At 45.4% G+C, this 26544-nt stretch overlaps 2 protein-coding genes across 5 annotated transcripts in view; both read left to right on the top strand.

Annotated features, from left to right (window-relative positions):
- NCOA2 (nuclear receptor coactivator 2) overlaps positions 1-6434 on the top strand; it is a 125540-nt gene extending 119106 nt beyond the window's left edge. For all 4 annotated transcript variants that reach the window (XM_080611027.1, XM_080611029.1, XM_080611026.1 and 1 more), the window contains exon 22: positions 2720-6434. In XM_080611027.1, coding sequence (XP_080467153.1) covers positions 2720-2731 — 12 coding nt within the window. In that variant the 3' untranslated portion in view covers positions 2732-6434. The remainder of the gene's footprint in view (positions 1-2719) is intronic.
- Positions 6435-14109: 7675 nt separating this feature from the next.
- PRDM14 (PR/SET domain 14) lies at positions 14110-21585 on the top strand (the record flags this gene model as incomplete). Its single annotated transcript, XM_080609715.1, has 7 exons — positions 14110-14640; positions 15008-15056; positions 15137-15294; positions 15443-15713; positions 17159-17361; positions 19061-19162; positions 21361-21585. 7 exons carry the CDS (start codon positions 14110-14112, stop codon positions 21583-21585), a joined length of 1539 nt encoding a protein of 512 aa, XP_080465841.1.
- Positions 21586-26544: the final 4959 nt, after the last annotated feature.

Here is a 26544-nt window from a genome sequence, read left to right as displayed (position 1 = left end):
GAGTGGGACCTGGGGGTCCTAGTGGATGGCAGGATGACCATGAGCCAGCACTGTGCCCTTGTGGCCAAGAAGGCCAATGGCATCCTGGGGTGTATTAGAAGGGGGGTGGTCAGTAGGTCGAGAGAGGTCCTCCTTCCCCTCTACTCTGCCCTGGTGAGACCGCGTCTGGAATATTGTGTCCAGTTCTGGGCCCCTCAGTTCAAGAAGGACAGGGACCTGCTGGAGAGAGTCCAGCGCAGGGCGACAAAGATGATTAAGGGAGTGGAGCATCTCCCTTATGAGGAAAGGCTGAGGGAGCTGGGTCTCTATAGTTTGGAGAAGAGGAGACTGCGGGGGGACCTTATTAGTGTATATAAATATATAAAGGGGGAGTGTCATGAGGATGGAGCCAGGCTCTTCTCAATGGCAAACAATGATAAGACAAGGGGTAATGGGTACAAACTGGAACACAAGAGGTTCCACTTAAACTTGAGAAGAAACTTCTTCTCAGTGAGGGTGATGGAACACTGGAACAGGCTGCCCAGGGAGGTTGTGGAGTCTCCTTCTCTGGAGACATTCAAAACCCGCCTGGACACATTCCTGTGTGACCTTATCTAGGTGTTCCTGCTCTGGCAGGGGGATTGGACTAGATGATCTTTTGAGGTCCCTTCCAATCTCTAACATACTGTGATACTGTGTGATACTGTGATCGGTTCTCTTCAGAGTTGAGTAACCTGGAAATAACATGCTGTTGCTGAAACCAGTACAACTATGGATGTCAGATCTCTACATTTACTGTTTTAATTTGTTTGCTTAGTACTGTTCCACTTTGTTTTAACATGTTAAGGATAAAACTTCTACAGCTTAAGACTAACAAGGATGATACTGATGTTTAACAGAAGCTGTTTTAAAAGTAAGCAGAAGACAGGATTTTCTGTCTCTTTCAAGGCACAACTTGTCCTTCACTTGTAGAGCTAAAAATAATTACAACTGGAACAGTTTAATATATTATTTTGCCATTGTTTGAACAAATTTTTATTAACTAATTTCACATGGCAAAAGACAATTTTGATCCTGCTCCTGCTTAAAAGTAAATATCTGAAGAATACTGTTTGTTAGGCGAGGCTCTTATGAGGCATCCCACTTCATACAGTATAGCAGTAATCTTATAGTCAATGATCTTTGGGGTTTTCAGATTCTTTTTCTGCTCTGAAGTCATGGAGGTTATTCTGAGCAATTTTTCCCATATTTGCTATCAGCCTGGAAATAATAATTTGACACACTTCTTTGAAGTCCTGTTTGCTTTGGTTACATCTGACTAAAAAGGGATTCAGGTAATTGATAGAAGCATTTATTTAGCCTCTCTATAAAGATACTGTTTGCTAAATGTTCACTCTGAAGATAAGGACATCTTCAGACTTTCACCTCTGTTCTACACTTTGTGATCAAAAAGCACTAGCAGCATCCCTGAACTGCTTCTCAATGTGTTAGGAAGAGGATCCACATGTCCGTATGAGTCAGGGCATGAAGGATGCAAGCATGGTGTCTCTATGCTGTGATGAAGCCAGAGGGAGCAGGAGCAGGATTCACTGGGTTGGCCTCTGGACCATGCTCGTGGTTGCCCCCAAAAGCTTCAGCTTTACCAGCCGGACTGGGAGCAGCAGATATTCAAAATATAAGACCTTGCTTTCTTGAATCGTGGCATGGTTCCTGACACTGACTTTATTTGTCAATAAAGATAGATTTCTGGGCCTTGTGTGGCTGCAGAGGGAAGTGTGATGTAGACAGCTTCCAGAAGGCAGCCCAGTAGCTGATGTTGTGGAACAGTGAGAAAGCTGCCTACTGTTGTGCTGTCCCAGAGCAAATGGGGCCTTCCTCATGCACAGCAGGAGGCTAAGAGCAAAGAACCACCCCACGGCTGGAGCCACAGGATACCAATGAAGAGCAACCCCAGGGGAGGAGAAAAATGGGGTTTGGCTGGATTGGCTCTCTGACCTGACTGACCACAGCACCCCATGGGAGCAAGACTTTGCAAGGGGAGGAAGGCAAAGAGACACAGATTGCAGTCACGGGAAGGGACAGTCTTAAAACAACTGTGAAAACCACATCCTGAGGGGTTGTTTTTAAATAAGAAAGTACAATATAATCAACTTGTCTGAAAATAGTTTGTACTGTCTGTGAAGACACTGCTAGTAGGTAGGTAGTAGGGTATGTATACATAGTTAAGTATGATGTAAAGAACATCGCTAGGGGTCAGGAGCTGCAGCTTTTCTTACTTCTCTATTCCATTTTTTATTATGATTCTTCGAGGTGAAAGTGAACCAAGATAGTTGTTTCTTGTACGGGTGATACAGCAGTAACACAGAGAGCTTTTGCATATACTCAAAGGTTGAGATTCATCTTAAACCATACTGCTGTGGCATTAGCTGGAGTCTACAAAGGTAGATGAGCCCAAGTTGTTATCCATGATAACTGGAATGAATTATGGACCTAAGAACACAGCAAAATTAACCTCCCACTGATATCCCTGGAATTAAATCACAGGTCAGTTGTAACAGTGTAGAGAAAGAATAATCTAGCTTTTTAAATTCCAATTAAATTTCAGGTTTAAAGTAATACACCAATGTATGGTTGATGGTGGCTGCTGCAATCCAGCATCCAGCTCTCGTTGACCTATTCATCTTCACTATCCCAGAAGAAAAAATTCATTTGTTTTTCTCCAATTTCTCTTTTTTTGCAGAAATATTGCTGACCCTGAGGGTGGTTTGGTTGCTCCTTTCTTCAGCTGACTGGGCTTACGCCCCAAATCCTTACTGGTTTGAAGAGCTGCGTCTGTTTGTCGTGACCCAACTGAGCTGCCAGCGCCAGTGGCGGCTGCCTGCTGCCAACAGGACTCAGCCCTACCTTCCCAAGGGGAGCCAGGGCGGTTGTTGCCGAACAGCAGCCTCTTTGACAGTCTGAAGCTAGCGTACAGACAGTTGCTCAGTCTGTTCACTGCATTCACCTTAGTGCAACTTAGATCTCTCCTGCGAAGTAAATGTTGACAGGCAATTTTCATAAACCATGTCAGATTGAATGTATTTAAATGTATGTATTTAAGGAAAACCAACCATGCTCTTGTTCTGTTTCTGTTTAGTTCTAGACCGTGGGGTTTTTTTGCTTTGTTTTCCCTGGCTTACTCAGTCTGGTGCAAAGGATTCAGTTCTGTCTGAAAACTGGTGTTTTAGACTAAGGCCTGCATTTTGGGGCAGAGAAGAGGCGTGGAGGAGGGTGTAGAGGCAACGTCTGGTACATACAGACATCTCCAACGAGCAGGTTTCACTGGCAAGTCAGAGAAGATGAACCGATGCAGAAAACTATACAGACCAATTTTGAATGGGGTTAAAGTTGTAAAACAGATGAAAATTACCCTGTTAGAGGGCTGTTTATAAGGGGCGTTTCGGTTGGGTTTTGTGGTAATGTTTATAATGCAAGTCATGAATCCAAAAATACAAGTTGGTTACTTTCTTATTTAATTAAATTCCTAACAATCAGCAAATCCTGATTTTTTTACCTGGCTCTGCTGACCTCTGTCATCTTCCTTTTCTTTCTAATAGAGTAAAAGAACAGGTTACTCCTTTGTTTCCCTAGGTGTGTTTCCAGCAATCTGGACGGCCAGTTACTGGATGCTGAGCAGCAAAGTTCAATGGTAATGCATGTACTGATTATGGTAGTGGCAGAATTGGTGCGTAATATCAAAGAGTTCAAGATACCTGCTTTAAAGCATAATAATTTCTGGTTCCCATCCCCTTAGCTGGGAAAATAACAATTCAATTCCTGTAATACCTATAGCATATATCACTACAGACTTCACCACTATCGTGTGTTTCTGATTATTTTAGAGCAGTGTGGACTACGAGGATGTTTTGTAAGGTACATAAAATCCAGTTTATATGTAAACAAGCAATAATTTAAGTTGAAAACTTAAGTGTTTTACTTGTATAATTTTTGTGAGATATACATGTTGTGAAGTTGATTCCAAATGAGGTACTTCAGTATTAAATTAGATATCTTCTTAGCCGTGTGTGTCTCCTGGAAAAGTGTTTTGTAAAGGATCACAATGCCTTGATTAGACCTAATTTGTAGGCTTGAGACTTCTCATTTTCTAAACCTTGTGATTCTGCTCATAATGTCATTTATCTAACCTATATTATATGCAGCCACTGTAGGAACCAATTCTTGATTTTTGTATATTTATATCCTTTCGTAACAAATCTTAGTAAAACTTACTGTTACTAAGCAGGCCACTGTTAGGGGGTGGGTTTTTTCTTGCCCACTGTGGTTGGAATAATCTTTTACTAAACCAATATCAGTTTCTGAGGACTTGAAATATTAAGAAATTGATGTTTTTGATGTCTGGGTTTTTTTCTGCTGACCCCTAATCTACAAACTTTCTAACCTGAATGCAATTTTTTTCAGTCAGGTAAAATGCAGTGCATTGTATAATATCTCCTCAGCCATACCTTTGGGGACTGAAAGGTTTGTTCTGTTGCCATTTAATTTGTTGTGGTTTTCAGATGGGAGTTGAAATTAAATAGCAGCTCTCCTCTTATTAAGGCTGAGGAAAATATGATAAAAGTGGTTTGAAATAGGCTGCTTCTGTAGAAGGCTTTTGGTGAAAGCCCAGGAAATGTACAGTTGGGTTTGTTCCTAAGGAAGGCAGTGCCACTGCTCTGGAGAAACAACATTTATCAGCTGCCACCATTCTGTTACCAGACCTAAACAGAATATTTAGTCAGCTGAGCCGTCCTCTTACGTACTGATGGGAACCCAAAATAACTGTCAGTTCTGAGCTCCACAGCTTCATTGCTACAACGACATCTGTGTTCAACTTGCATTATATATCTGACAGAAAAAATATTTATATAAGAAATATATAAATTTGAAGGAATTAACTTTATGCACCACAAAGTGTAAATGAGTTTTAAAATAATTTTGGGTTTATTCCATTCTTTTTCAGTTCTTAACTGTAACCTCTGCAGATAGATTATTCTTTTTCACAGTGGACAAAATAGTTAGAATTTGTCCCATTTCACAACAGACCTGCAAACCCTGATCATCTGCCGTAATTATGATACTTCATCATCCATTGCCATTTTGAAAGAAAGGAGATTGTACCTATCACTTTGGCTCCATTTGGGTTCATCGTGACTTTAGTCGTCTTCTAACTAATGAAAGAGAGAAGTGAGTGAAGGAATCTTCTGATCATATTGATCACTATAGAAACAAAAAAGCCAAATCAATTCCCTTCATTATCAGTATTTTTCATCCTGTATACAGTAAACTTGTCGGAGAAAGTACTTGGATTTTGTTTAACAGAACAATTAATCAGTGTTCTACTTACATTACTAAATGTGAAAGGCGCATAATGTGAAAAATAAGCATATATACACGGTCGTGTGACCTGTTTAAGTGTTCATGTAATGTGGTAAGTTTAAAAAGTGAAGTGAGCTGTTTTGCTACAATGAATTAATTTGTACTCAATCTTAAAATATTGTCCCACACCGGTATCCCTTTGGGCCTGTATTAATTAAAAGCAATGTTTTTGCAGTTTATACAATACATTTTTTAATCTTTGTTTAAAAGTGGAATTCATATGGGCTTAACAGATGAAATGGGTGGCACAGCTCCACTTGCAGAACCCAAAGATACACAATCAGTTTTGAAATGCAACTTAAGCCATTAATTGTTGGTGTGAATTTAAAAGTTTTCTAGTATTTGTATGGTAGTATGCTGCCTAAGAGCAAAAGCATTCTCTGCACAAAAGAAAATTTACTGTAGTGGCTTTGATTTTAATTAGAATTTTCTCCCTGGTGTTTCTTTGTAGACTAAAACAAAATCTTTTCAGTTTCTTACTACAGGTAAAAGCTATGTGCAAGAACCTCAAAATGCTAAAATCTAGCATAATGCCTTAGATCTGTTTTTAAGTCTTGTATATTCCTACATAGCTGTCTGATGTATTATATTTGTATAGTGAATTGTGTACAATTTTGGAATAAGTGCATCATCACTTAATCTTTATGTTGTTCAATAGAGATGATGGACACATTTCTTCACACATTTACTGTCATTTAATTTTTTTTTCCCTTTATGTCATTTGTGGGTTTTATTTGTACAGTTCATCATGAAGTTGCATCTGAGATGTGTGTATATGAAAAGATTATACAAGGGTAAAATTAAGCAATATATAAACTATGGTTCTTCAGGAGAAAGCTTACAGTGTTTCAGGTTGTGATTTATTTTCAAAACGGAGTTGACTCTGAACATCACTTTGTTCACCTGCATTGATGTTTGTATTTCTAGTGTGAGCAGTTTATGCAAAGGTAGATATATTCAGAGAAATTTTAAATACATTTATGCAAGTTAATATTGCTTTGCTGATGCTATTTGCTTATTTGATGTTAAATAATGCTATTGTAAATAAAGAATTCTGTTGTTATTGCATCATTTAATAAATTTTAATGCCTTCGGGTTTTACATGGCTTTAGAGATTTCAACGTGTTTCTGTTGTGTCTTCTTTTATTCCTAGAAGGGTCTAAGATTTAGTACTAAAGCACTAGAGGGTAGATGAATAGGCAGCTTTTAAAAAGCCAGTGGGCTTTCTGTATTGAAGGCTTTTACATATTCCAACTAGTTGTTACTCTCAAGTCCTTTTATAGTGTTTGTCACATAGGTTAACAGTTTATTAGGAGTACCTTTTTCATATTGTAGAACAAAATGAGTGTCTTGTCTTGACGGTTTCAACAGAGGCAGACCTCAGGTGGTGTGAAGCAGGACTGAGCAGAATTAAGGGCTGGTTCCCCTTGCTATGCCAAATGGTTAATTTAAAACAGTTGGGAATGTTTGGTCAATTTAAAAAAAGGAATAAAACTAAAAGCTGCTACAAGAATGCTTGTTTATCAGAATGATCTTCTGCTCTCTCTGGGAAATGGATGTGGGAGAAAAGCTATTCGTATTAAAAATTTTGGAAGCTAGAGTTATTTTTAAGACCTCCAACTACTGTTAACCTTTCACTATTCACTTATTACTACCAAAACAAGGCTTAACCATGCCAAGTGCAGGATCCCACACCTGAGTCGGAGCAATCCCAGGCACAGCTACAGGTTGGGCAGAGAAGAGATTCAGAGCAACCCTGCAGAGAAGGACTTGGGGGTGTTGGTCGATGAGAAAATGAACATGAGCCGGCTTCAGTGTGCGCTCGCAGCCCAGAAAGCCAACCATATCCTGGGCTGCATCAAAAGGAGCATGATCAGCAGGTCGAAGGAGGTGATCCTGCCCCTCTACTCTGCTCTTGTGAGACCTCACTTGGAGTATTGTGTGCAGTTCTGGTGTCCTCAACATAAAAAGGACATGGAACTGTTGGAACAAGTCCAGAGGAGGGCCACGAGGATGATCAGGGGACTGGAGCACCTCCCTTATGGAGACAGGCTGAGAAAGTTGGGTCTGTTCAGCCTGGAGAAGAGAAGGCTGCATGGAGACCTCATAGCAGCCTTCCAGTGTCTGAAGGGGGCCTACAAGGATGCTGGGGCGGACTCTTCATTAGGGACTGTAGTGACAGGACAAGGGGTAACGGGTTCAAACTTAAACAGGGGAAGTTTAGATTGGATATAAGGAAGAAATTCTTTACTGAGAGGGTGGTGAGGCACTGGAATGGGTTGCCCAGGGAGGTTGTGAATGCTCCATCCTTGGCGGTGTTCAAGGCCAGGTTGGACAGAGCCTTGGGAGACATGGTTTAGTGGGAGGTGTCCCTGCCCATGGCAGGAGGGTTGGAACTAGATGATCTTAAGGTCCTTTCCAACCCTAACTATTCTATGATTCTATGATTCTGTTATCCTACAGTTCTTTTGACTTTGGCAAAATTATGGTGATCCTTGGACAGGTGGAAAATACTTCCACATTAAGAAAAGCAAGGAAGGAGGAGGTTTCTTCCCAATGTGAGGTCAGAAACAAGTAGAGAAAGCATCTTTATACTAAGACAAAAAATGTTTCCTATTGGAACTTCACCTTTTGGCGCAATTATCACTTTATAATTTATTCATATTGAAAGGAAATTAAAAGTCTTTACAATAGTTTTAACTAAAAGTCCTGGCATCATTCTAAATATGATAATATTCTAAAAATGATGACCCCCGAGGTAACGGAATGAAAGAAATGTGCTGCCTTTCCCTTCTGGATCAAGCTTTGTTGACAGAAGCCAATGCATGTGATACGAACATGTTGCTCTAACCTGACGTCACAACAAAAGAGACAAAAAGTGACAGGTCCTTCTTATGGTAGTCCATATGTTCACTATGAAAAGTCTTGGAGACCAGACTTTTCACAGCGATGGAACTGGGATGCCCAGAGCCTTTGAATTATTCCCCAGCTTGTTGCTCGCTGCTTATCATGGTTCTTCATGTGTTGTACCCTGTGTGGGAGGAAGGCTGCATGTGAGCTCAGGCTATGGCAAGGGAAGAATGCTGCCAGGGGTATCTGCCCTCTGCCTTGGCTTTTGGGCTGAGAAGTGTAGCTAAGTAGAACCTGACTAGGCCTCTTGACTGAACTCCCAACCTGATGCCTGAAACAATAATCACAGTGCAGCCTTCACAAAAAGTAAGGTTTTGCACTGAAAAAAGCAGAACCCAAAGTAGCCTTGAGCAGTCCTGTGGCCTTGTAGGTGTAACAGGTATACAGGTATAGGTGACTTTGTTTCCTCTTACCTTTTATAAATTCTTGCTGGGGATTCAGCCAAGCATTGTCTGTTGGCTCCTGCAGTGTGCAGGAGCTGCTGAATCACAGCTTTTGATACAGGTCAGCCCAGAGTCCCAGTGAGAATTTCCACTCTAGCCAGCTAAAAGAGGGAAGAATGATCACAGATTGATAAAGTCCCTACGAGAGGTAAGTCAGGAAAGGTCCAGGTTGGAATTACAGTGCAAATGAACCTGTGTGAATGGTGGTCTTTCAGAGCTGGGCGTTGAGGTCTGTGCCACTTAAGGACAGACTCTCGAGACATGTCTCAGCTGCGAAAGAAATCACCCCAGCAGCTAAAAACTTGGGTGGTGTGGCAGACCCCAGTAACCCTTCTCTGTCTTTGGTCCCAGTCTGAGCCTTCTTTGTTACTGCTGATAATGACCCTGACTTTGGCCAGCATGGTGGGCTCATGACAGATGTTATGACCAAGAAAAAAACATGGCTGATTGTATTGAAGGCATTAAGCTTAAGGAATGCCCTGGAGTCCAGAGGACCTAAGGTGCTCCAATTTTAGTGGGATGCATTTCCTGATTGGTGTGAGGAGGCCACAAAAGAAAAACAGAATCCCAAACCAAAAGTCTGAGAGACTCTCAGGGAGGGGGAACAAATAGATCAAGTAGAGTGTGCGTGAGCCAGAGATTTCCCCTCAAAGTGAATCTGTATTTCTGCTTGCCCCTTTTATCCACAGGCAGAAGAAGCAGGCTGAAAACACATCAGGGCTAGCACCTCTGAGCTGATATTATTTTTATAGAGCTGCTCCCCTGTCACACTGAGCAAAACCAACCTCTGGCGTGTTTTGGCAGATGAATTCCCAGTAATTCCCAGGAAAAAGCAGGAGCATCCCTGTGACTGGGGCTGGCCTGTCTGCTGGGTGTGGCTCTGCACCGCTGTCCTTCTGCTCCTCTCACCACACATCTCTTCCCGAGGATGGGACTTTTTTAGTGCAATAAATGCCTTTAACCTCTTGGGGGATGAAAGCCTTTAAAGATTATCTGTAATACAGTGACAACAGTGCCTGAAGCCCTTCTCTTATCCTGGACTATGTGTCATCAGGCTTCTAAAAAAGAGTGTTTTAATTTTTGGGCATGTCTTCAATTTAACTAATGGGGAGAATTAAAAAATCTCACCTTGTATTTGTTTGTCTTCATCTCTTCTGAATCTCCAATTGAATCCAAGACATTAGGCCTTAGTTGACATAACTTTGCTATTTAGCATGAGTATGACTCAGCATTAAAAACACTACTGCACACGCTTAGTAGTAGAAACCCATCTGCAAGTAAGGACCTGCCCTCCTGCTAGGGCATGATATACAAAAAGTTAGAACTCAGGTACATAGGCAGCCTTGCATCTGCTGACATCTGCTTATAAGCAGGGACATCCCTAATGGCAAGATATGATAACAATTTGAACGAAGAACCAAGCACTTAGCTCGCAGGTATTAGCAGTTAATCAATAACACTAAGCTAAAAGGTAAACAGCTATAAGAATTCTGATTAATACTAATCTATCGACTATCATTTTAGCCCTAACCAAGTGCACAATACGATAAGAAAATCAAAAGTTATGTAACTTACCAAATTGTATGAATGTATGCTTTAGATAAAATTATATCAAGATGAAAAGTAGGTATAAAAGAACCCATAAGATTTACTCTTCTTTGGACATGTGCATGGAGGTTTGACCCCCCATGTGCTCCCGGCACCAATGACAGTTTGTGCTTTACAGTACGTACTGTGGAGTGATTTCTTTGAATCAAACATGAGCAAGTTTCCTTCACAAGCTGCTTTTCCTCATCCTGTGCTGTGATATCTGGACACAGGGTAGCCAAAGGATTCCAGATTATCTGGCAAAACTTAATTTCTAAGGGTAATTCAAACTGCTGTGCAATCAGTGTCGTGGTTTAAGCCAGTCGGCAAGTCAGCCACGCAGTTTCTACTCCCCCACCCCCCGAGGGATGGGGAGGAGAATTGAAAGAATGTAACTCCCACAGGTTGAGATAAAAACAGTCCAGTAACTAAGGTATAACACAAATCACTACTGCTGCCACCAATAATAATAATGATAAGGGAAATAACAAGGGAAGAGAATACGATACCGCCCACCGGAAACAAGCTCAACAGAAAAGAGAACGTGCCCTTCCGGGTAACTCCCAGTTACATCCCTGGGCATGACGTGCTGTGGTATGGAATACCTCTTTGGCTAGTTTGGGTCAGGTGTTCTGTCCCTGCTTCCTCCCGGCTTCCCCTCCTCCCTGGCAAAGCATGAGACTCACAAAGGCCTTGGTCAGGGTAAACATTCTGACCAGCAACTGAAAACATTGGTTTTATCAGTACTGTCCCCAGGCCGAAAGTCAAAACCACAGCGCTGCACCAGCTACTAAGAAGGACAAAAAGTGACTGCTTGTCCTACCACCTTATTATTGGTGGTAGCAGTAGTGATTTGTGTTATACCTTAGTTACTGGACTGTTTTTATCTCGCCCGTGGGAGTTACATTCTTTCGATTCTCCTCCCCATCCCTCCGGGGGTGGGGGTGGGGAGTAGAAACTGTGTGGCTGACTTGCTGACTGGCTTAAACCATGACACTGCTACTGCTGAACCCAGGACAATCAGAGCTCAAAGGCTTATTCCTGTAAATCTGATTAATGCTGGTACTACTTTTATGCTACTGATGCTGCACCAAGAAAGCCATACTAAACTGCTTGCCTGAAACTGTTTACGAAAGCAATAGAGCATCAATTCTGTCTTACAAGTAACAGGTTCGGAACAACACAGAGAAAGTAAAAAATTAGACAGGTAAAAAAAAATGAAGCTAAGGGACTATCTCAAGCAAGTTTCAGAAGGCTGTATTCCTACCTTTTTCCTGAGCCTTGTGTGTATTGGCTGTCCCTGGTGTACTCTGTACTTCTGTCTTGGGCTAGGATGGAGAATGAGTTTGTAGGTAGGAGAATTAGACCAGTACATTTAATGCAAAGTACACAAATGTACGAAGGTTTGGGGACACAGCTGTCCTGGTCTGACTGTAGAAGGGGTCTTGGAAGCTAGGAGAGCCTGAATGAGTTCTGTGTCCCTCTCAGTAGTGTTTGTGTGTTTGTGTTGCTGCCTCAGTGTTTATGTCCTGAGTAAAAAAAAAAAAATAAGGGGAGGTTCCAATTCAAAGCTTTTGGTAGGAGGAATTACAATGCTTGAGATCCTGTGCTCCGAACACCCTCATTCCCTGAGGGCAGCCAGTGATTCTTTCCCAAACTCTGTTTCGGAGCACTTCACTCAGGCCAGATAAGAAATAAGGACTGCAGGAAGGCTTTACCTCTGGTCAAGTGCAGTCAGTGACCGTGTCTGGAGCCACAGTCTCTGTCTGAGGGCGCTTCAAGTGATTCCTAATACACCCCTTCTTTGGCATGAAGGCAGTGTCTTACAGAGGATCACATGGAGCTACATGAATAAATTTTTATAGCACACCTGTGCTGCTTTTGGCTGAGGTAGAGTTGTAACTGGTCTGAGGCTAGGATTTGCATTTGTGCTGAAAATGGTGTCGATAATTCAGTGCTTGCACACAGACGAGGTCTTTTCTGCTCCTCACCACCCCACCAGTGAGTAGGCTGGGGATGCACAAGGAGTTGGGAGGGGACACAGCTGGGACAGCTGACCCCAGCTGGCTACAAGGATATTCCACACCAGATGATGTTGTGCGCAGCATGTAAAGCTGAGGGAAGAAGAAAAAGGGGGGGGGGGGGGGATGTTTATAAAACTGAGGGAAGAATAAGAGAGCAGGGGAACATTCAGAGTGATGGCTTTTGTCTTCCCAAGTAACCATTACATGTGATGGAGCCCTGCTTTCCTGGAGATGGCTGAACACATGCCTGTGATGGAAAGTGGTGAGTGAATTCCTTGTTTTCTTTGCTTGCACACATAACTTTTGCTTTGCCTATTAAATTGTCTTTATCTCAATCTCACTTTTACTCTTCGATTTTCTCCCTCATCTCAATGCAGGGGCAATGAGTGAGTGGCTGTGTGGGCTCAGCTGCTGGCTAAGGTTAAACCATAACCACTCAAATGGCATATAAACCTCCAGGAGTCGGGCCTGGCCGTGTTTGTTCCCCTCTCCAGCTGTGTCTGGTGCAGTTTGTCTTGTGCTGTGCCCCAGGAAGTCCAATGCTGCTTTGCTCCGAGAGGGACCCATGGGTGCAAGTTCCCAAGCTCTCTACAGTGCAGCACAACCCATCCTGGCCCTTTTCTCCATGCCTGCATGTTCAGTGTCACCCAGGCAGGGGGTCTGCAGTAACCCACCTTCCATGGGGTTTTGCCCTGGACTGAAGATTTCTCCATCTCCCTACACCAGCAGAGATGACATCCTCCAATGACACCTGGGCCTCTGGAATCCTGCAGGACCTTCCAGGTCCCCTTGTTATAGCAATTGTAGCATGTAGCCATGTGGGAGGAAGGGCAGATTAGAAGGGGAAACCCCACAAAACCTAGGATGAAACCCTGCAGAAGGGGATCACCCAGCACCTCTGCGGGGGGACAAGGGCCAGATGTCTTCCTCTAGTCCCATTCTGAGCAGGTCCTGGCGTAGGCCTGGTCGTGGAGCCAGGGAAACCCCAGCAACAGCCCGATGTCCTGCCAGGCAAGCAACAGACAGCTCCAAGGTAAACTAAAATCACCTCAGCAATGCCCGTGAAACCTACAGTGGCTGAGAGTATGCTGCTGTGTCATTGGAATTTTGGAGATGAGTTTGATTCTCCATATCCAAACCCTACGCCTGGAACTCCCGAGACACTGCGCGGGAGCCGTGGATCCGGCTGGGGAGCACGACAGCCTCCGGCCGTGGTGTTCACCCACGGCAGTAGGTGCTTATCCGGAGAGAACATCGCTCCGGCACCCCGGCCTTCTGCTCTGAGGAGCGGCAGAGCCACCGGCGCCCCGGCCGGGCCCAGCGGTTGGGCTTGGAGAGGCAGGTGCGGTGGGTCCAGGAGGTTGGGTATCCCGCCTCGCCCCTCTGACACCGCTGGCCTCGACGTGGAGAGGGGCGGCCAGGCCGCTCGGGGAAAAGCCGCGACTCCGCCCCGGAGTAGGGGCCGCCGGTCGGGACAGCCCCCTTCGCCCACTCCCAGGGCTCCGCGACCCCCGGGGCGGGCCGTCCCCGCCTGCCCCCCCTTATTCTCCCTCCCCTCCCCGGCGCATATAGCGGCGCGGTCCGGCGGCGGCCATCCGCTTGCCTCGACGGCGCCGGGCGGCGGACAGTAGCGAACGGCGGCTCCAGCGCCTCTATCCCGCCCCGCAGCGGGACCCCCAGACACCCCCCGGGTGTCTGCCCCTCCGCTTCCCAACAGCTCTCTCCCTCCCTTCCTCCTTTCCCGCCCCGACATGGCTCTGTACCTGGCCGGCGAGTCGGTCCCCGGAGACTACAGAGACGCGCTCGGGACTGCCTACTACCCCTCTTTCCACCCTCCTGCCCAGTACTTCGAAGCGGCCCCCGACTTCTTCCAGCCCCTAAAATCCCTGGGCGGGATGCTCCCCGCCTCCCCGCCGCTGCCCCACTACAGCTTCAGCAGGGCCTCCACTTTCTTGAGCCAGCCGCCACCCCTGCCCGCCGAGCCCTTTCCCGGCCTCCCTTTGCCCCACTACGCCAAGCCGCAGGACCCCTTCTCTCTCAGGGAAGACTCGCTCGTCGGGGCAGGGGCCCCTGTCTCGCCGCCACCGCTCTACCTGGGCCCCCCGCACAAGGCTGCCCGCAGCCCGGAGGCCGGAGCGCTCGAGGGACAGAGCCACAGGTACCACTTCACCGAGGAGGAGCTCAACGCGGTGCTATACGGGGCGCTCCGGAGCAGTCAGCTGGCCGGGAGCATACACGCCATCTCGGGGCCCCGGCTGTCCCCCGCCAGCACGGGTAAGGCGGTCTCCGGCTTGTGCGCAAGGGGCTGCCTGCGACAGGTGGGGCACCGAGGAGCACCGGGGCGGAAGGTCGTTCCTTGCGGCCGGGTGTACGGTGGGGCCTGGGGACAGTCCCCTGAGTGGGGTGCGGGTGGTCCCGCGGAAGCCATGTCCACCGGGCATCGCCGAGGGCACGTCGGGCTTCCTTTCCCCGTGGTTTTCTTGCATTACGAACTCACACCGGGAGAACCCGGGAGTGATTCGAGCTCCGGCCGCCGTCGGGCCCAGCAAGATCCGGTCCCCCTGCCCCGCTGCACCTGCACTGCCGACTGAAGAAGGGGTCCCTCTTCTTGCAGGTGCTGCGGACTCCTTCTCTGCAGGTGCTGCGCAGTCCTCCTTCGCCTCGCCACTCGACAGGGACTCGCTGCAGCTGCCCGAAGGTAGGGGCCCGGCGCTGCCCACGCCTCTCTCCTCGCCCAGCCGCGGCCAAGCCGCGCTCAGCCTGCCCTGTTCCCCGCAGGGCTCTCGGTGCTGCAGGTGGAGTACGGGGACATGTCTCAGGTCGGAGTCTTCTGCACGGACCCCATTCCCAAAGGAGTCCGCTTCGGCCCTTTCCGAGGCAAAGTGGTCAGCATCAGCGAGATCAAGATTTACGACGACAACTCGCTGATGTGGGAGGTAGTGGAGGCACCGCTGGGCTCGGCCGCCCCACTCCCTTAGCCTGCGAGAGGGGCTCGGCTCGGTGCGGGGGGTGGATCGGTGCGAGCGGGACATGTGCGGGAAGGAAGGATCCGTCAAACTTGATCGGGTTCTCCCTGCTCTCCAGATCTTTGACTGCGATCGCCTGAGCCACTTCATAGACGGGAAAGGCGCCTCTGGCAACTGGATGTCTCTGGTGAACTGTGCCAGGTATCCCGAGGAGCAGAACTTGACAGCTATCCAGTGCGAGGGGCAAATATTCTACGAGAGCTGCAAGGAAATCTTGCCGAAGCAGGAGCTGCTGGTGTGGTACGGAGATTGCTACGTGCAGTTCCTGGGCATCCCGATCAGCCTGAAGGACGGGCAGGAGGGGAAGAAGCACCCGGAGAACCCCGAAGGTGAGCCTGCCAGCTCCTCATGCCCATGGTGCTGCGTCTGGCCAGGGCTAGGCTCGCACGAAGGGAGGTAAAGGAACTCGGGCACCACCTTTTTCCATCTATGTTTTACTTCGAACGCTCCCCAGTCCTTGCGGTGAGCCGGTGGCAGGGTGCCCGGCCCTGCCTGCCCCTTCCCTTCCCTGCAACCCTAGTATCCCAGAGCAGCAGCTTCCCCTCGGCACCAGGGACCGCACCGAGGGCTTCTGCCAGCTCTGTGCAAAAGTCTCCTCTTCTTGTTCTCATTTCATGGGGGAGCTGAAGTTGTTCGCTCGACGGCTGTAAAACATCTGGTGGTGCGGGGCTGGGCTCTGCATAAGGGAGGGGAGGGGGTACACATTTTGAGACAAGAGGGACTTTTGAGCGGCATTCCGGTTTTGGTCCTGTTTTATCTTATTATCGCACATGCCTGCTTTTATTATATTTTTCGTGCAATTAACACTCAGTAAATGTGGCAGGCAGAAGTCGTTGAGATCCAATAATGCCGGCATGGCTTGCAGTTCAAATGTCAAACACGTTTATTCCCGGAATAACTCTGCTTATAATGCTCAGAAAATAAATGCCCTTCTTATAAGCAAAGCTTATGTACAGGGAAAACGGGTGTATGCCAGCGCAGGGCAGGCTGCAGAGGGAGAGGTGCCACAGTGAGGCAGAGAGCCAGATTGACACGAGAATTTTGCAATGTTGTCTTCAGGTGCCTGGTTCACGTAAATCGTTCGTTTCATTTTAAGGCTTAAGCCAAAGTTGCTTTTGTTAACGGCAGAAAAGGATGCGTAAGCGTTTGAAAAATATCCTGTCACTGTTGTTCCAAATTCAGTGGTTGAGAACAGTGTTAAATACAAAAAAAAGAAAAAAAAAAAAAAAAACAACAAAAAAAACCCCACCAAATAAATGTGCTTTTGTCCGACAGCATTTTTAAAATTATCTAGAAAAACCGTGCAAGTTTACCTTTCTTTTTGGGACAGGACCTAAAATTTATGGACAATGTTAGTATGAGACACCTGGCAGTGTTTCTGTGTGGGGAGATGCTTTTGCATGCGACTTTGAGTTGATTTTTCACATTCTCTCCCTGTTTAGAGAGAACCAAGGATGAACTCCTGTCCTTGCTGTAGTCGGTAGCTAAACCCAGTGATCATACAAGGCTGTGGGCTGCAGTTTACTCCCCACCCCCACCCCCCACCCCCCGTTAGAAAGGTAATAGGCAAGTGAAGCAGTGAGAACCGATGGGTATTTGTTAATGGTTTTGCCAGAATCCATTTACCCTTAATATTCTCCCAATAAGTTGGGAATTTTAAGTTGAGACTTCTAATTCCTAACTCGGTACCAGCTCTGGGAATGCAGCAGGTTTGAAAGGAGCCCTTGGTGCTGCCATGTAACAGAGAGGTGGCCCTTTCCCTTCTCTCGTACAGAAGCCGGGGAAAGCTTTAAGTGCGACCGCTGCGGCAAGGTTTTTGCCTACAAGTACTACCGGGACAAGCACCTCAAGTACACCCGCTGTGTGGACCAGGGGGACCGCAAATTTCCGTGTAACCTCTGCAACCGGTCCTTTGAAAAAAGAGACAGGCTGAGGATCCATGTTCTCCACGTTCACGAAAGGCACCGACCTCACAAGGTGAGCCTGCTCCGGATCTCTCCGCAGGTATTGGCTCTTCCGGGGGAACTAATTAGGGAGTCTTTCTGGCTGAGGTAGGATGCTGATGGTGTTCTCCCTCCTCCAGTTGCCCTAGCAGTTCTCTGGAAGGACTGCTTTGCCTGTACAGGAGTTTGTCTTCTGCAGCAGAGCTTAGTTGGAGAAATTTAATGGATTTACATTGGAAAAATGAACTCCACAGTCTCAGCGAGGCCTTGAAACGAAACTATTTCTTCTGAGCTCTTTGGATGTTTGCCTGTGGGTTTTGCTGCTTTTCTGACACGGTGTGGTGCTAACTTGTATTTGAAGGTACTCCACTTGTCCTGGATCTGAGGAGATGATGTCTCTTATCACTCATTCCCACCCTTCAGCCTGAGAACCGACAGACATCTGGGTCTGTTAAACAAAACAGGAGCTAAAAGGTTTACAGTCAATGGAGAGCAGATTTTCAATTGATGGAAACAAATAATTGAGGAGACGCTTTCCTCATCTGCAACAAATGCCTCTCTATAGCATCAGTTTTCTCTATGATCACTGGGGATGGAAAACCAGACTTCCTGAAGGCTTGGGAACATCGAGTTCCAGTGATTGAAATGGCACAGTTAAATTGGGCCTGAAAAAATCCTCAAAATACCTATTTTATAGATACTCCTGTAATAATGTAAATTTTTTCAGGGAAAACTTTTTCAACTAAATCAACAATATTGAAATGTCAGAACATCAGCTTGATTTAGTTACAGGTGAAAAATATTATTCTATTAAATAAGGCATTGAATACCACCTAATTCTTATTAATTTCATTTCCCAGAGCATTTGTTTTGAAATGTGTATGAAAAAAATACTTTAGAATGGCAATAAGATAAAACTTACTCTGAATATATCACATTTATTTGAAAATGATCAACTCAAAAAGCAAAGATGGAAAATGTGTCAGTAAAAAATAAACACCTTTCAAGATCAGTCATAGCTTAGTTTGCTTTGAACTTCTGAAAGATAATTTCTTTCCAATTGTAGCGAGAAAATGGTTTGGGGCTCTTATAAATTGCACTGAATCAGTGCAAATCTCTCAAGTGACTCTTGTGAATTGGTTTTGTCCTGCTGGCTGCTGGGCAGCAGCTTGAGGATGCTACTTGTTTCACTCCTGCCAAGAGGCACTTCTGACAGATCAAGCTGTAAGCTTAGGTGTGTGACTGACTCCCCATTTCTGAAAAATAAATGGTTATTGTTTTAAGATTTATTTTTTGTTTTAAGATTTATTATGATTGCTTTAATATTTTTGAAATTAAAAGTAACAGCTGGAGCTTGATTTACATTCTGAAGAAAGTGATTTTACAGAAATGTTCGATTTTGATTACCAAAAGTCAGTATTGTCTGTTTGTGTTCTGAAGCATGATTTTAAATTAAACCATTTTAACAACAAAAAAAAGCTTTGACATTTCGCATGATTTTTCTTTTTTTTAAAAAAAAGTTCTTAAAACCAGATAAAAATTCTGACTGTATTTGAAATTGTTACTGCTTAAATTACTAGTGTGTGTATATACACAAATACATAGACATTGTATAAATATATATAAAATATATATAGGAAAATACATGCACATACTCTATATACCTATTTTTTTTCTTTTGAACTATGCTGTTTTGTGCTTCCTTTTAACATTATCCATTTTTTCTTTCCCAGTGCTCAGAGTGTGGAAAGAGCTTTTCTCAGTCTTCCAGCCTGAGCAAACACATGAGGGTTCACTCTGGGGAGCGCCCCTACAAATGTGTGTACTGCAACAAGGTAAGGCAAAGCCCCGTCTGTGCTCTGCTGCATCCCTCTGTCCTCTGCCATGCTTAGCATCACACTGGACCTGGGGGGGGGGGTGGCTCTTTCCAATCTCAATTTCATTTTTTACTTTTTTTTCTGCTTATTTTCTGTTTTCTCTCAAGAAAATGTCTTCTATTTAAGTCGATAACCAGATAAGTTTGCTATATTCCAGGCAGAGTTGTGACTTGAAGTGACAGGGCTGGCTGAGACTGAAGAAACAGGTTCTGGTCTCCTTCTGTTGTGGAATTTGTGTTTCATTCTAGCTGAGAGAACTGCTGTGGGGAAAGGATCTAGGAAAGCTTAAAAGAATTTCAATTGCCATCCAAGGCATACAGATAGATGCAATATTCCGCTTTTTCATCAGATAGGTAGTTTTTGAAATTACTGGCATTGTTTCTGGAGTGCAGTGAATAGATTTGGCCCATAAGCTGAACCTACGTGATAGAACTCTGCATGCTTGAAGGAACAGGGCCATTGACGTGCAACGGGACATGGAGGTTTCATCTAAAAAAGAACATGAGTAAAGTCATACAGCACTGATCAAAAATGTGCCTAGCTATGATGCTCACAACAGGAATGATTCAGATGAGCTCTTCCAGTGAGAGCACTGACAGCTTTTCCAGAAGACAGAAGGTGGATGAACATACATGCTGCTGCTGGGTGAAAATCGATACGTGCTCCTATCGTATAATAATCGATAAAGCTCCAGGTGCTTTGGGGAGTGTCCATGCAATGCAGAAGCACGGTTGTCATGTAGCAAAGTCCTCCTGATTTTGGAGAAAGAGAAGTTTTGTTAATGACTGGCTGGACTAACACAGAGCAGAAGTATCCTATACTTAAAGAAGATCCCTTTGGCTATTGCATTTCTTTCTCTCCTAGACAGCCTAAACACTTGTAGGCAGAGTTTAAGTTGAAATGTCATCCTTTAATCTTCTGATCACAGGGAGAGATGGCAAAGCTTTACAGATTGCTATCTGAACAGATCCCTTAATACACATGGGACTCTTGACCAGCACACAGCCATTTTGTTAGGACTGTTGCAGATTGGATCAGGTTAAACCTTTAGCCCTACAGCTGCAGGATGCTGCAGCTATCCTGGGACATAGCTGTCATTTCTGTGACTGGGAAGCCAGGTGCTATTTTAAAGCATCCTCATGTGTGCCTCCTATGCAGTCGTGATTCCTCTTTGCCTCTTTTACCTCTAATGATGGTTGTACTCCGGAACCGCTTTGCTTTCCTGGACTCATTACTCATTATCTGGGTGACATCGTGATTAAAGCAAAAGTCTGAGGCCAATATCACCATTCTGGCCCTTAAACACACTTTGGCCCTCTCAATATATGTCTTCAGGGACTTTTATATAGGAATCACAGGTCTGTTTGAGCTCTAAGGTTTCTAGTGAAACGGTATCTGACATGTATCGCTCTACGCTGTGAAAACTTGTGATGGTTCGGCAACATAGTGGTGCTAAAGAGGATTTATTTTGTGTGGTCTGCAAATAGCAAGGGGCCTGAAAGTGTCTCTCTTGGGGGAAAAAAAGGGGGAAACACTCAAAACTTTGCAGCATTCCTGCTCCAGTCTTGGTGAGAGGGTTTTCTCCCCAAATAAAGAATGAGCCTTTACAAGGGGAGCAGAGTGTGATTGTGCACACTTTGCTCCTCAGATGTGTGTAGGGAACCAGGCTGGAAGGGTGTGAGTGAAGGAAGAGCAGAGTATGATGGAGTGGGGAAAATGAAACCTCAAAAGATAGATGCTGAATTGCATGAATGAATTCTGGTACCTGAATCCCCAGGTGCCAGAGTATGTGAATACGAATCTGACACTGAAAATAAAAACTGAAAGGAAAAGCTGCATTATGTTCCCTAAAGATAAAAGAGCTGCAAAGCTAATTAGGACAGTATTGACTTCTTACCCCTTGACATATAGAAGGTATTTACTGGTGTGTCTGGTCAGAAATCTTTCTCTGAGATTCATCTAATTCCATGGACTCAGCCACATCCATATAGCGTGGTTCCTTGTTGCTGTGAGGTTAGGTTTTTTCCCTTAAGTTATCTGAGAATGTTATTTGAGGGCTTAATTTCAGAGTACAGTGCTTCTGATGGGCCTGGATTAACTGAATCTGGGAAATACATATGTGAAAATGGATTACTTTCAACTCCTTACCTTTTCAGGCATTCACCGCATCCAGCATCCTGCGCACTCACATCCGCCAGCACTCAGGGGAGAAGCCCTTCAAGTGCAAGTACTGCGGCAAAGTCTTTGCCTCACACGCAGCCCACGACAGCCATGTGAGGCGCATGCACAGCAAGGAGGAGTGCACTTGCTCTGTGTGCGGCGAGCACTTCCTGGAGCAGGAGGATTACCAAGTCCACCTGAAAATGCATGATGCTTATTAGTCAAGAACCCTGCGGACACGTCCTGGCCAGCTTATGTGTGTATCTGTCTACGTGCATGTGTTTGTTCATAGTTATGTGCACATCACAGGAGGACATTTTCCCTCGCAGTGACTCTTTGGGTACATCCAGTCCTCTGGACCCTGGGCATAGTTTCTCACCTGGATACCCTGATGCCACCCTGGACTGGGGTAAAGTCCAAGATGTGCTATCCCACTTTTCCCCTTCTCTCCTCCCATACCCTAATTTTCTCATCAGGGAAACACAGATAGGAGGAATTTTGCCTCCCGTGAACCTTTTGTGCACAAACACCACTGTGAAGAGTGTTTCCATGTCTCTAATGTACCATGTTTGTGGACTGCCTGGTGCAGTGCATACCAAAACTTGTGTGAGGGATGATTTTAACAAGTGCATTTCCCAAAGCCAATTTAACCTCTTTGTTTTGTTAGAATGCATAACCAAGTATGGGGTCTACTTCACCTTAACCTGCAAGTCTTTTAATGTTGCTCTATTTAAATGTGAACTGCTTCAAAGATACTGACTACTGCACCAACATTAGGGGTATTTAATTCCTTCATTCAGCTGCCTGACCACTGGGAGCTCCAGGGCACTGAGACGTCTCTTCCAGAGGATGCTGACTGGCCATGAGGGAGAGGAGCAGGGTGTGATGAGTAGCTGCCAGTTAGCAGAGACAGTATAGGTTGGCTTTGCCTTCTCACAGCTGAGGGGACCAAATGTGAAGATAGTCCCAGTCACCAGAGAGTGCTCAGGTGGGTCACAAGCAGTCGAGTGGCCTCATAGAGGTGTTGCATTCTGGGCCCAGGTGAGCCTTTGTTAAAAATCTTTAACAAAATGGCATTCCCTGGCAATGTGAAATATCAGCTTGATGGAGGCTTAGCAAAAAGCTGGAAGCATTACTGAGTATAGAGAATGCTGTAATTAGTGCAGAAGTCTATTTTATCACTGAGTGGCCAGCATAATTGGCAGGGGGCTGTACATTCAAGAGGGGTTCCCAGTGTCAGTGGGACTTTGTGTGTCATCCAGGAGGGATAATGGAAGCCCTCACTGGAGTTGGTTGATTAACACAGGTAGTTTGATGTTACTGAGATAATGGTATTCCCTTTTAATATCCTAGATCTGCTAGGATTAACAAGGACTTTGCACATAAGAGAGAAAATTTATTTTGTGCCAACCTTAACAACCTCTTTGAATACAGCATAGAACTAGGAAAAAAAAGTTACCTGCACATTTAATTGTACTGTGTAGATAATGTATCTATAAATATATTGATTTTGCACCCATTTTTATGCAGTTTTTATTGTACCTTAGGTTTCTCTGTCCTCATTGTTTTCATGGTAAAAATATTAAAATATTTACAGAACCACTTACTTGTAAGTAAAATATTGAGGACAAGGAATGGCTTCAAGGTGCTATGAAATGCAGTGTTAGCTTCCCAAGCAGGTAATTTCCTTGTTTCTTGCAAATGAGGGTTATTTAAATAGTGTATCTTCTGTAGTGCATTTACTTCTGCTTGAAGAACTCCAAATATGTTGTACTAGAAAATTAGTACCCTTCTTCGGTATTTGATGGGTTGTCTGTAAAAAAGAGTATGTGGTTTCGCTTGTACGTGTGATTGAAGGTACCGGTTATCTTGCACATTAAACCTGTATATATAAATTTTGATGCTAAGTAAGATTATTACAATTACATTTATGCAAAAGTTGAAAATAAATTATTGGAAGCTATAGCACACATCAGTGGGCTATAGGTTGTTTCCTGTCAGATGTATTGGAGCTGTGTATTTGAGGTAGTAGCAAACGGATGAAGGGTGTTTTGTGCGTCATTTGTAAGTCATTACAGAGTCAAACTGTCTCTTAGTGGGAATTCTAGCTCTTGTCCTGCTGTGTAGCAGCTGACTGCATTAGAAGTCAAAGGCACCCAGTGTCTTGATGGATTGGGCCTTAAGTGTCCCAGTAGTTCATGGAAGCTGAAGCCATTCAGCTCTGGATTGAGTTCACTCCCACTTGCAAGCAAGATGATGGATCCGGATTGAGCACTAAAAAAGGCATTTAACTACCCTGTAGCATTTAACTACCCTATAGCACCGTCCTCTCCCTTCTGAATAGGGAGTCCCAGCTGTGCTGGGGGGCCCTGGGGGTGGTACTTGGCCAGCAGCACACTTCACAGCAGGGTGGGGAGAAATTTAGCAGAGGGAAGCAGGAGGGAGGGCAGGCTGAGCTATCCCCCCAGCCTGCAGCAGATTTTCGTCTCCTGCGAGGAAAATGCAGTGCCTGTCACTGAAAACATTGCTACCCTTGCTCGGCAGGGTTTAGGAGAGTTTGGATTTAGATTAAGGAATGCTCCTGTGGCGTTCATGAACCCTGAGTGTGCCCATAAACGGAGGTTTTCCTCCTGGGATTTGCACATTTGCTTGCACTTCTGTGGCCCTGCTGACAGCAGCCTCATGAATGAGCAGCTCAACCAGGAGCTGGGTTTCAGGTATTTACTCACGAACAGAAAACAGGAGAGAAAGAGGGTGTGTGTGCACACTGTGCTTTTCCATCAGTCATGTTCCCAGGACAACTACACAGCACAGGAGGCCATGTGCATTAAGGAGCCTGCACTGCAAGTCCCACTAAAGGGAGGATATTTGTGACCAAGTCAACTGTAAGGGCTCAGTCCTTTCACTGAGAAGCCCCAGCTATAGGTTCCTCCTGAGCAGACACCATGATACTCAGTAATGGTCCTGCTGGTCATTTCCGAGCTGAGGATGCAGAAAGCAGGCTATCCCTGCAGCTTTCTGCATGCTATACCAGATCCACCTCTTGCGTTTCTTAGTATCATCAACTATGGGCCATTTATTTTCCATGATAGTGACTGTAGTAACACACTAAGAGCAATAGGTACCCATATTACTCACTCGGTTTGGCTTAAACTGGCTGTAGCTTGGCTTCCCTGGCTGAGGGCTCAATTCTCACTGCATTTTCCAAGGCAAAGGATTACAGAAACTACCTGGCTGTGCACCCTGGCTCTTCTTTCCCCTAACTAGGATTAAAAATGGTGCTGCCAAGGGGAGCAGCAAGTCAAGTGTGTTGGGACAAACCAGTCCTGTAAGACGCTAGCTGACTTTTGAATTCTTTGCATTAACTGTGTCAGGGTTTTTTAAATGTGGAGAGTGGTCTAAATAGAAACCAGAGGGTGAGGACAGTCACTGTTTGATTGGGGTGGTGGGGAGAGAGATGAGCCTCTGTGAGGCTAACTCCTGAAAAGCCCCTCCTTGGTGAATGACAATGGCAAGACAAAAACAAAAGAGTGGTCCCAGAGCTCAGGCTGGGGAGTTGGAGGGAACAAAAGCCCTGGCCACTGACATCTGCTGCCTCCGGCATTTCCCTGCATCTCCCTGCTCTTCAAACACCTGGTCCCCATCCCTCTGCCATCCCAACCCCTGTCCTTGCTGCACTCTTGGGGATTCAAGAAAGAGAGAGGTGGTTAACCACTGAGGGACCGGGAAAGCAAGGAGCTTAGTGAGTTGAAGATAATGCCACAAACACAGCTATTGATTACTGCCCAACTGTCCATTAAATAAGAGAGATCATTCACCAGGGAAGCCCTGACTGGCTGTCCCTTCCTTCAGAAAGCCATTTCTTGGGGTCCCCAGTTTCCTACATGCCTCTGCAGCAAGCTCTGGTGCTTGTTTCACCGCTACGGACACATTCACATTAATTAGCCTTTCTTTCCTCACACACACATATCCCATTGCACTTTCTCCCTTCTGGTTTTCCCTGATGCACATAGTGTAAGGGCCTTGAGCATATGAAGGGTATCAGGAGACGCGGGTTTTGCTCTCTGCTTTCCTTCTTTTCTGACCTCATGTAAAATACATCCAGATCTTCAGTGGGACCAGCATCTGGCTGTGTTTTTATGGTGTTTAACTCAAGTTTTAAAAAGGCTAAATGTCCACCAGTGAACGCTTTTTCTGAAAAGCCAGTCCCACAAAGGGGTAGGGTGTTGGCAGCTGGGCGTACGTGGGAGCACCAGAAGACAGTATCATGGCATCTCTGCCTCTCCTACAGCAGAACCCAAGCATCTCTGCTCCATCTCCATCCCCAGCCAGTCATTCTGCAGCAGCTCTTGCTGTAGGGATTATCCTGGAAATCACAGCTTAGCTACATTGCAGCAATGACAAACAAGGCTTGAATTCACAGGACTGACCTCTGGTTAGCCCAGCAATTTAGTAGAGAGCACTGTTGCATGCCTTGTTGTGAGAATGCCAGTAGGAGACACCTTGGTCATTAACAGAAATGCAGTAGCAGAGAAAATGCCCCTTGTCTATCAAGGAAGGGGAAAAGGATGAATTCTTGGGTTATACTGGCCAAAAATGCAATTCACAGGTAACCCCTGAAGTGAAATCAATCTGTGGAGCCCCCTCTTTTTAGGGGGAAATGGTCAAGTCCATCCTTTTCTTAATCCAGGTGAAGTCAGTGGCATTCCCTCTTGGCCTTGCATGGTTTGGGGGACACTCACCCAGCACAGTGGTGGTGGGGATGTGGTGGCAGGCTGCTCTCCAGAGTTTTGCTTTCCCACAAGTAAGCCCATCGCAGTAGCCAGGGTAGCCCCACAGCTGGAGGGTGCTGACAGCCAGCCGAGGAATTACCTGTATTGATTCTCTAATAGCTGTCAAGGTGGAGGGAAACACTACTCTGCCACAAGTGGAGCTCTTAGCTGAGTGGGAGCATAAATACCCCATTAAAGGTTTCATTCAATAGCAATCTTTGCTCAAGTAAATGGACAACAGCTCCCCCACCCCCAGTCCCTAATGCAAGAGCCATTACGGAGCAGGAAGGCAGCACACAGGAATATGTATTTCTGTAGTATCAGTTTCACCAACAGACTGAAATGACTTTTTTAATGAAAAGTGAATTTTTTTTCTTTCTTTTTTTACAGTGATCTGAAAGCCCCAAG

Source organism: Psittacula echo (genome assembly GCF_963264785.1).
Source record: "Psittacula echo genome assembly, chromosome: 2".
NCBI lineage: Eukaryota > Metazoa > Chordata > Aves > Psittaciformes > Psittacidae > Psittacula > Psittacula echo.
The sequence above is the reverse complement of the archived record's forward strand: the minus strand, read 5'-3'. Positions and strand labels throughout refer to the sequence as shown.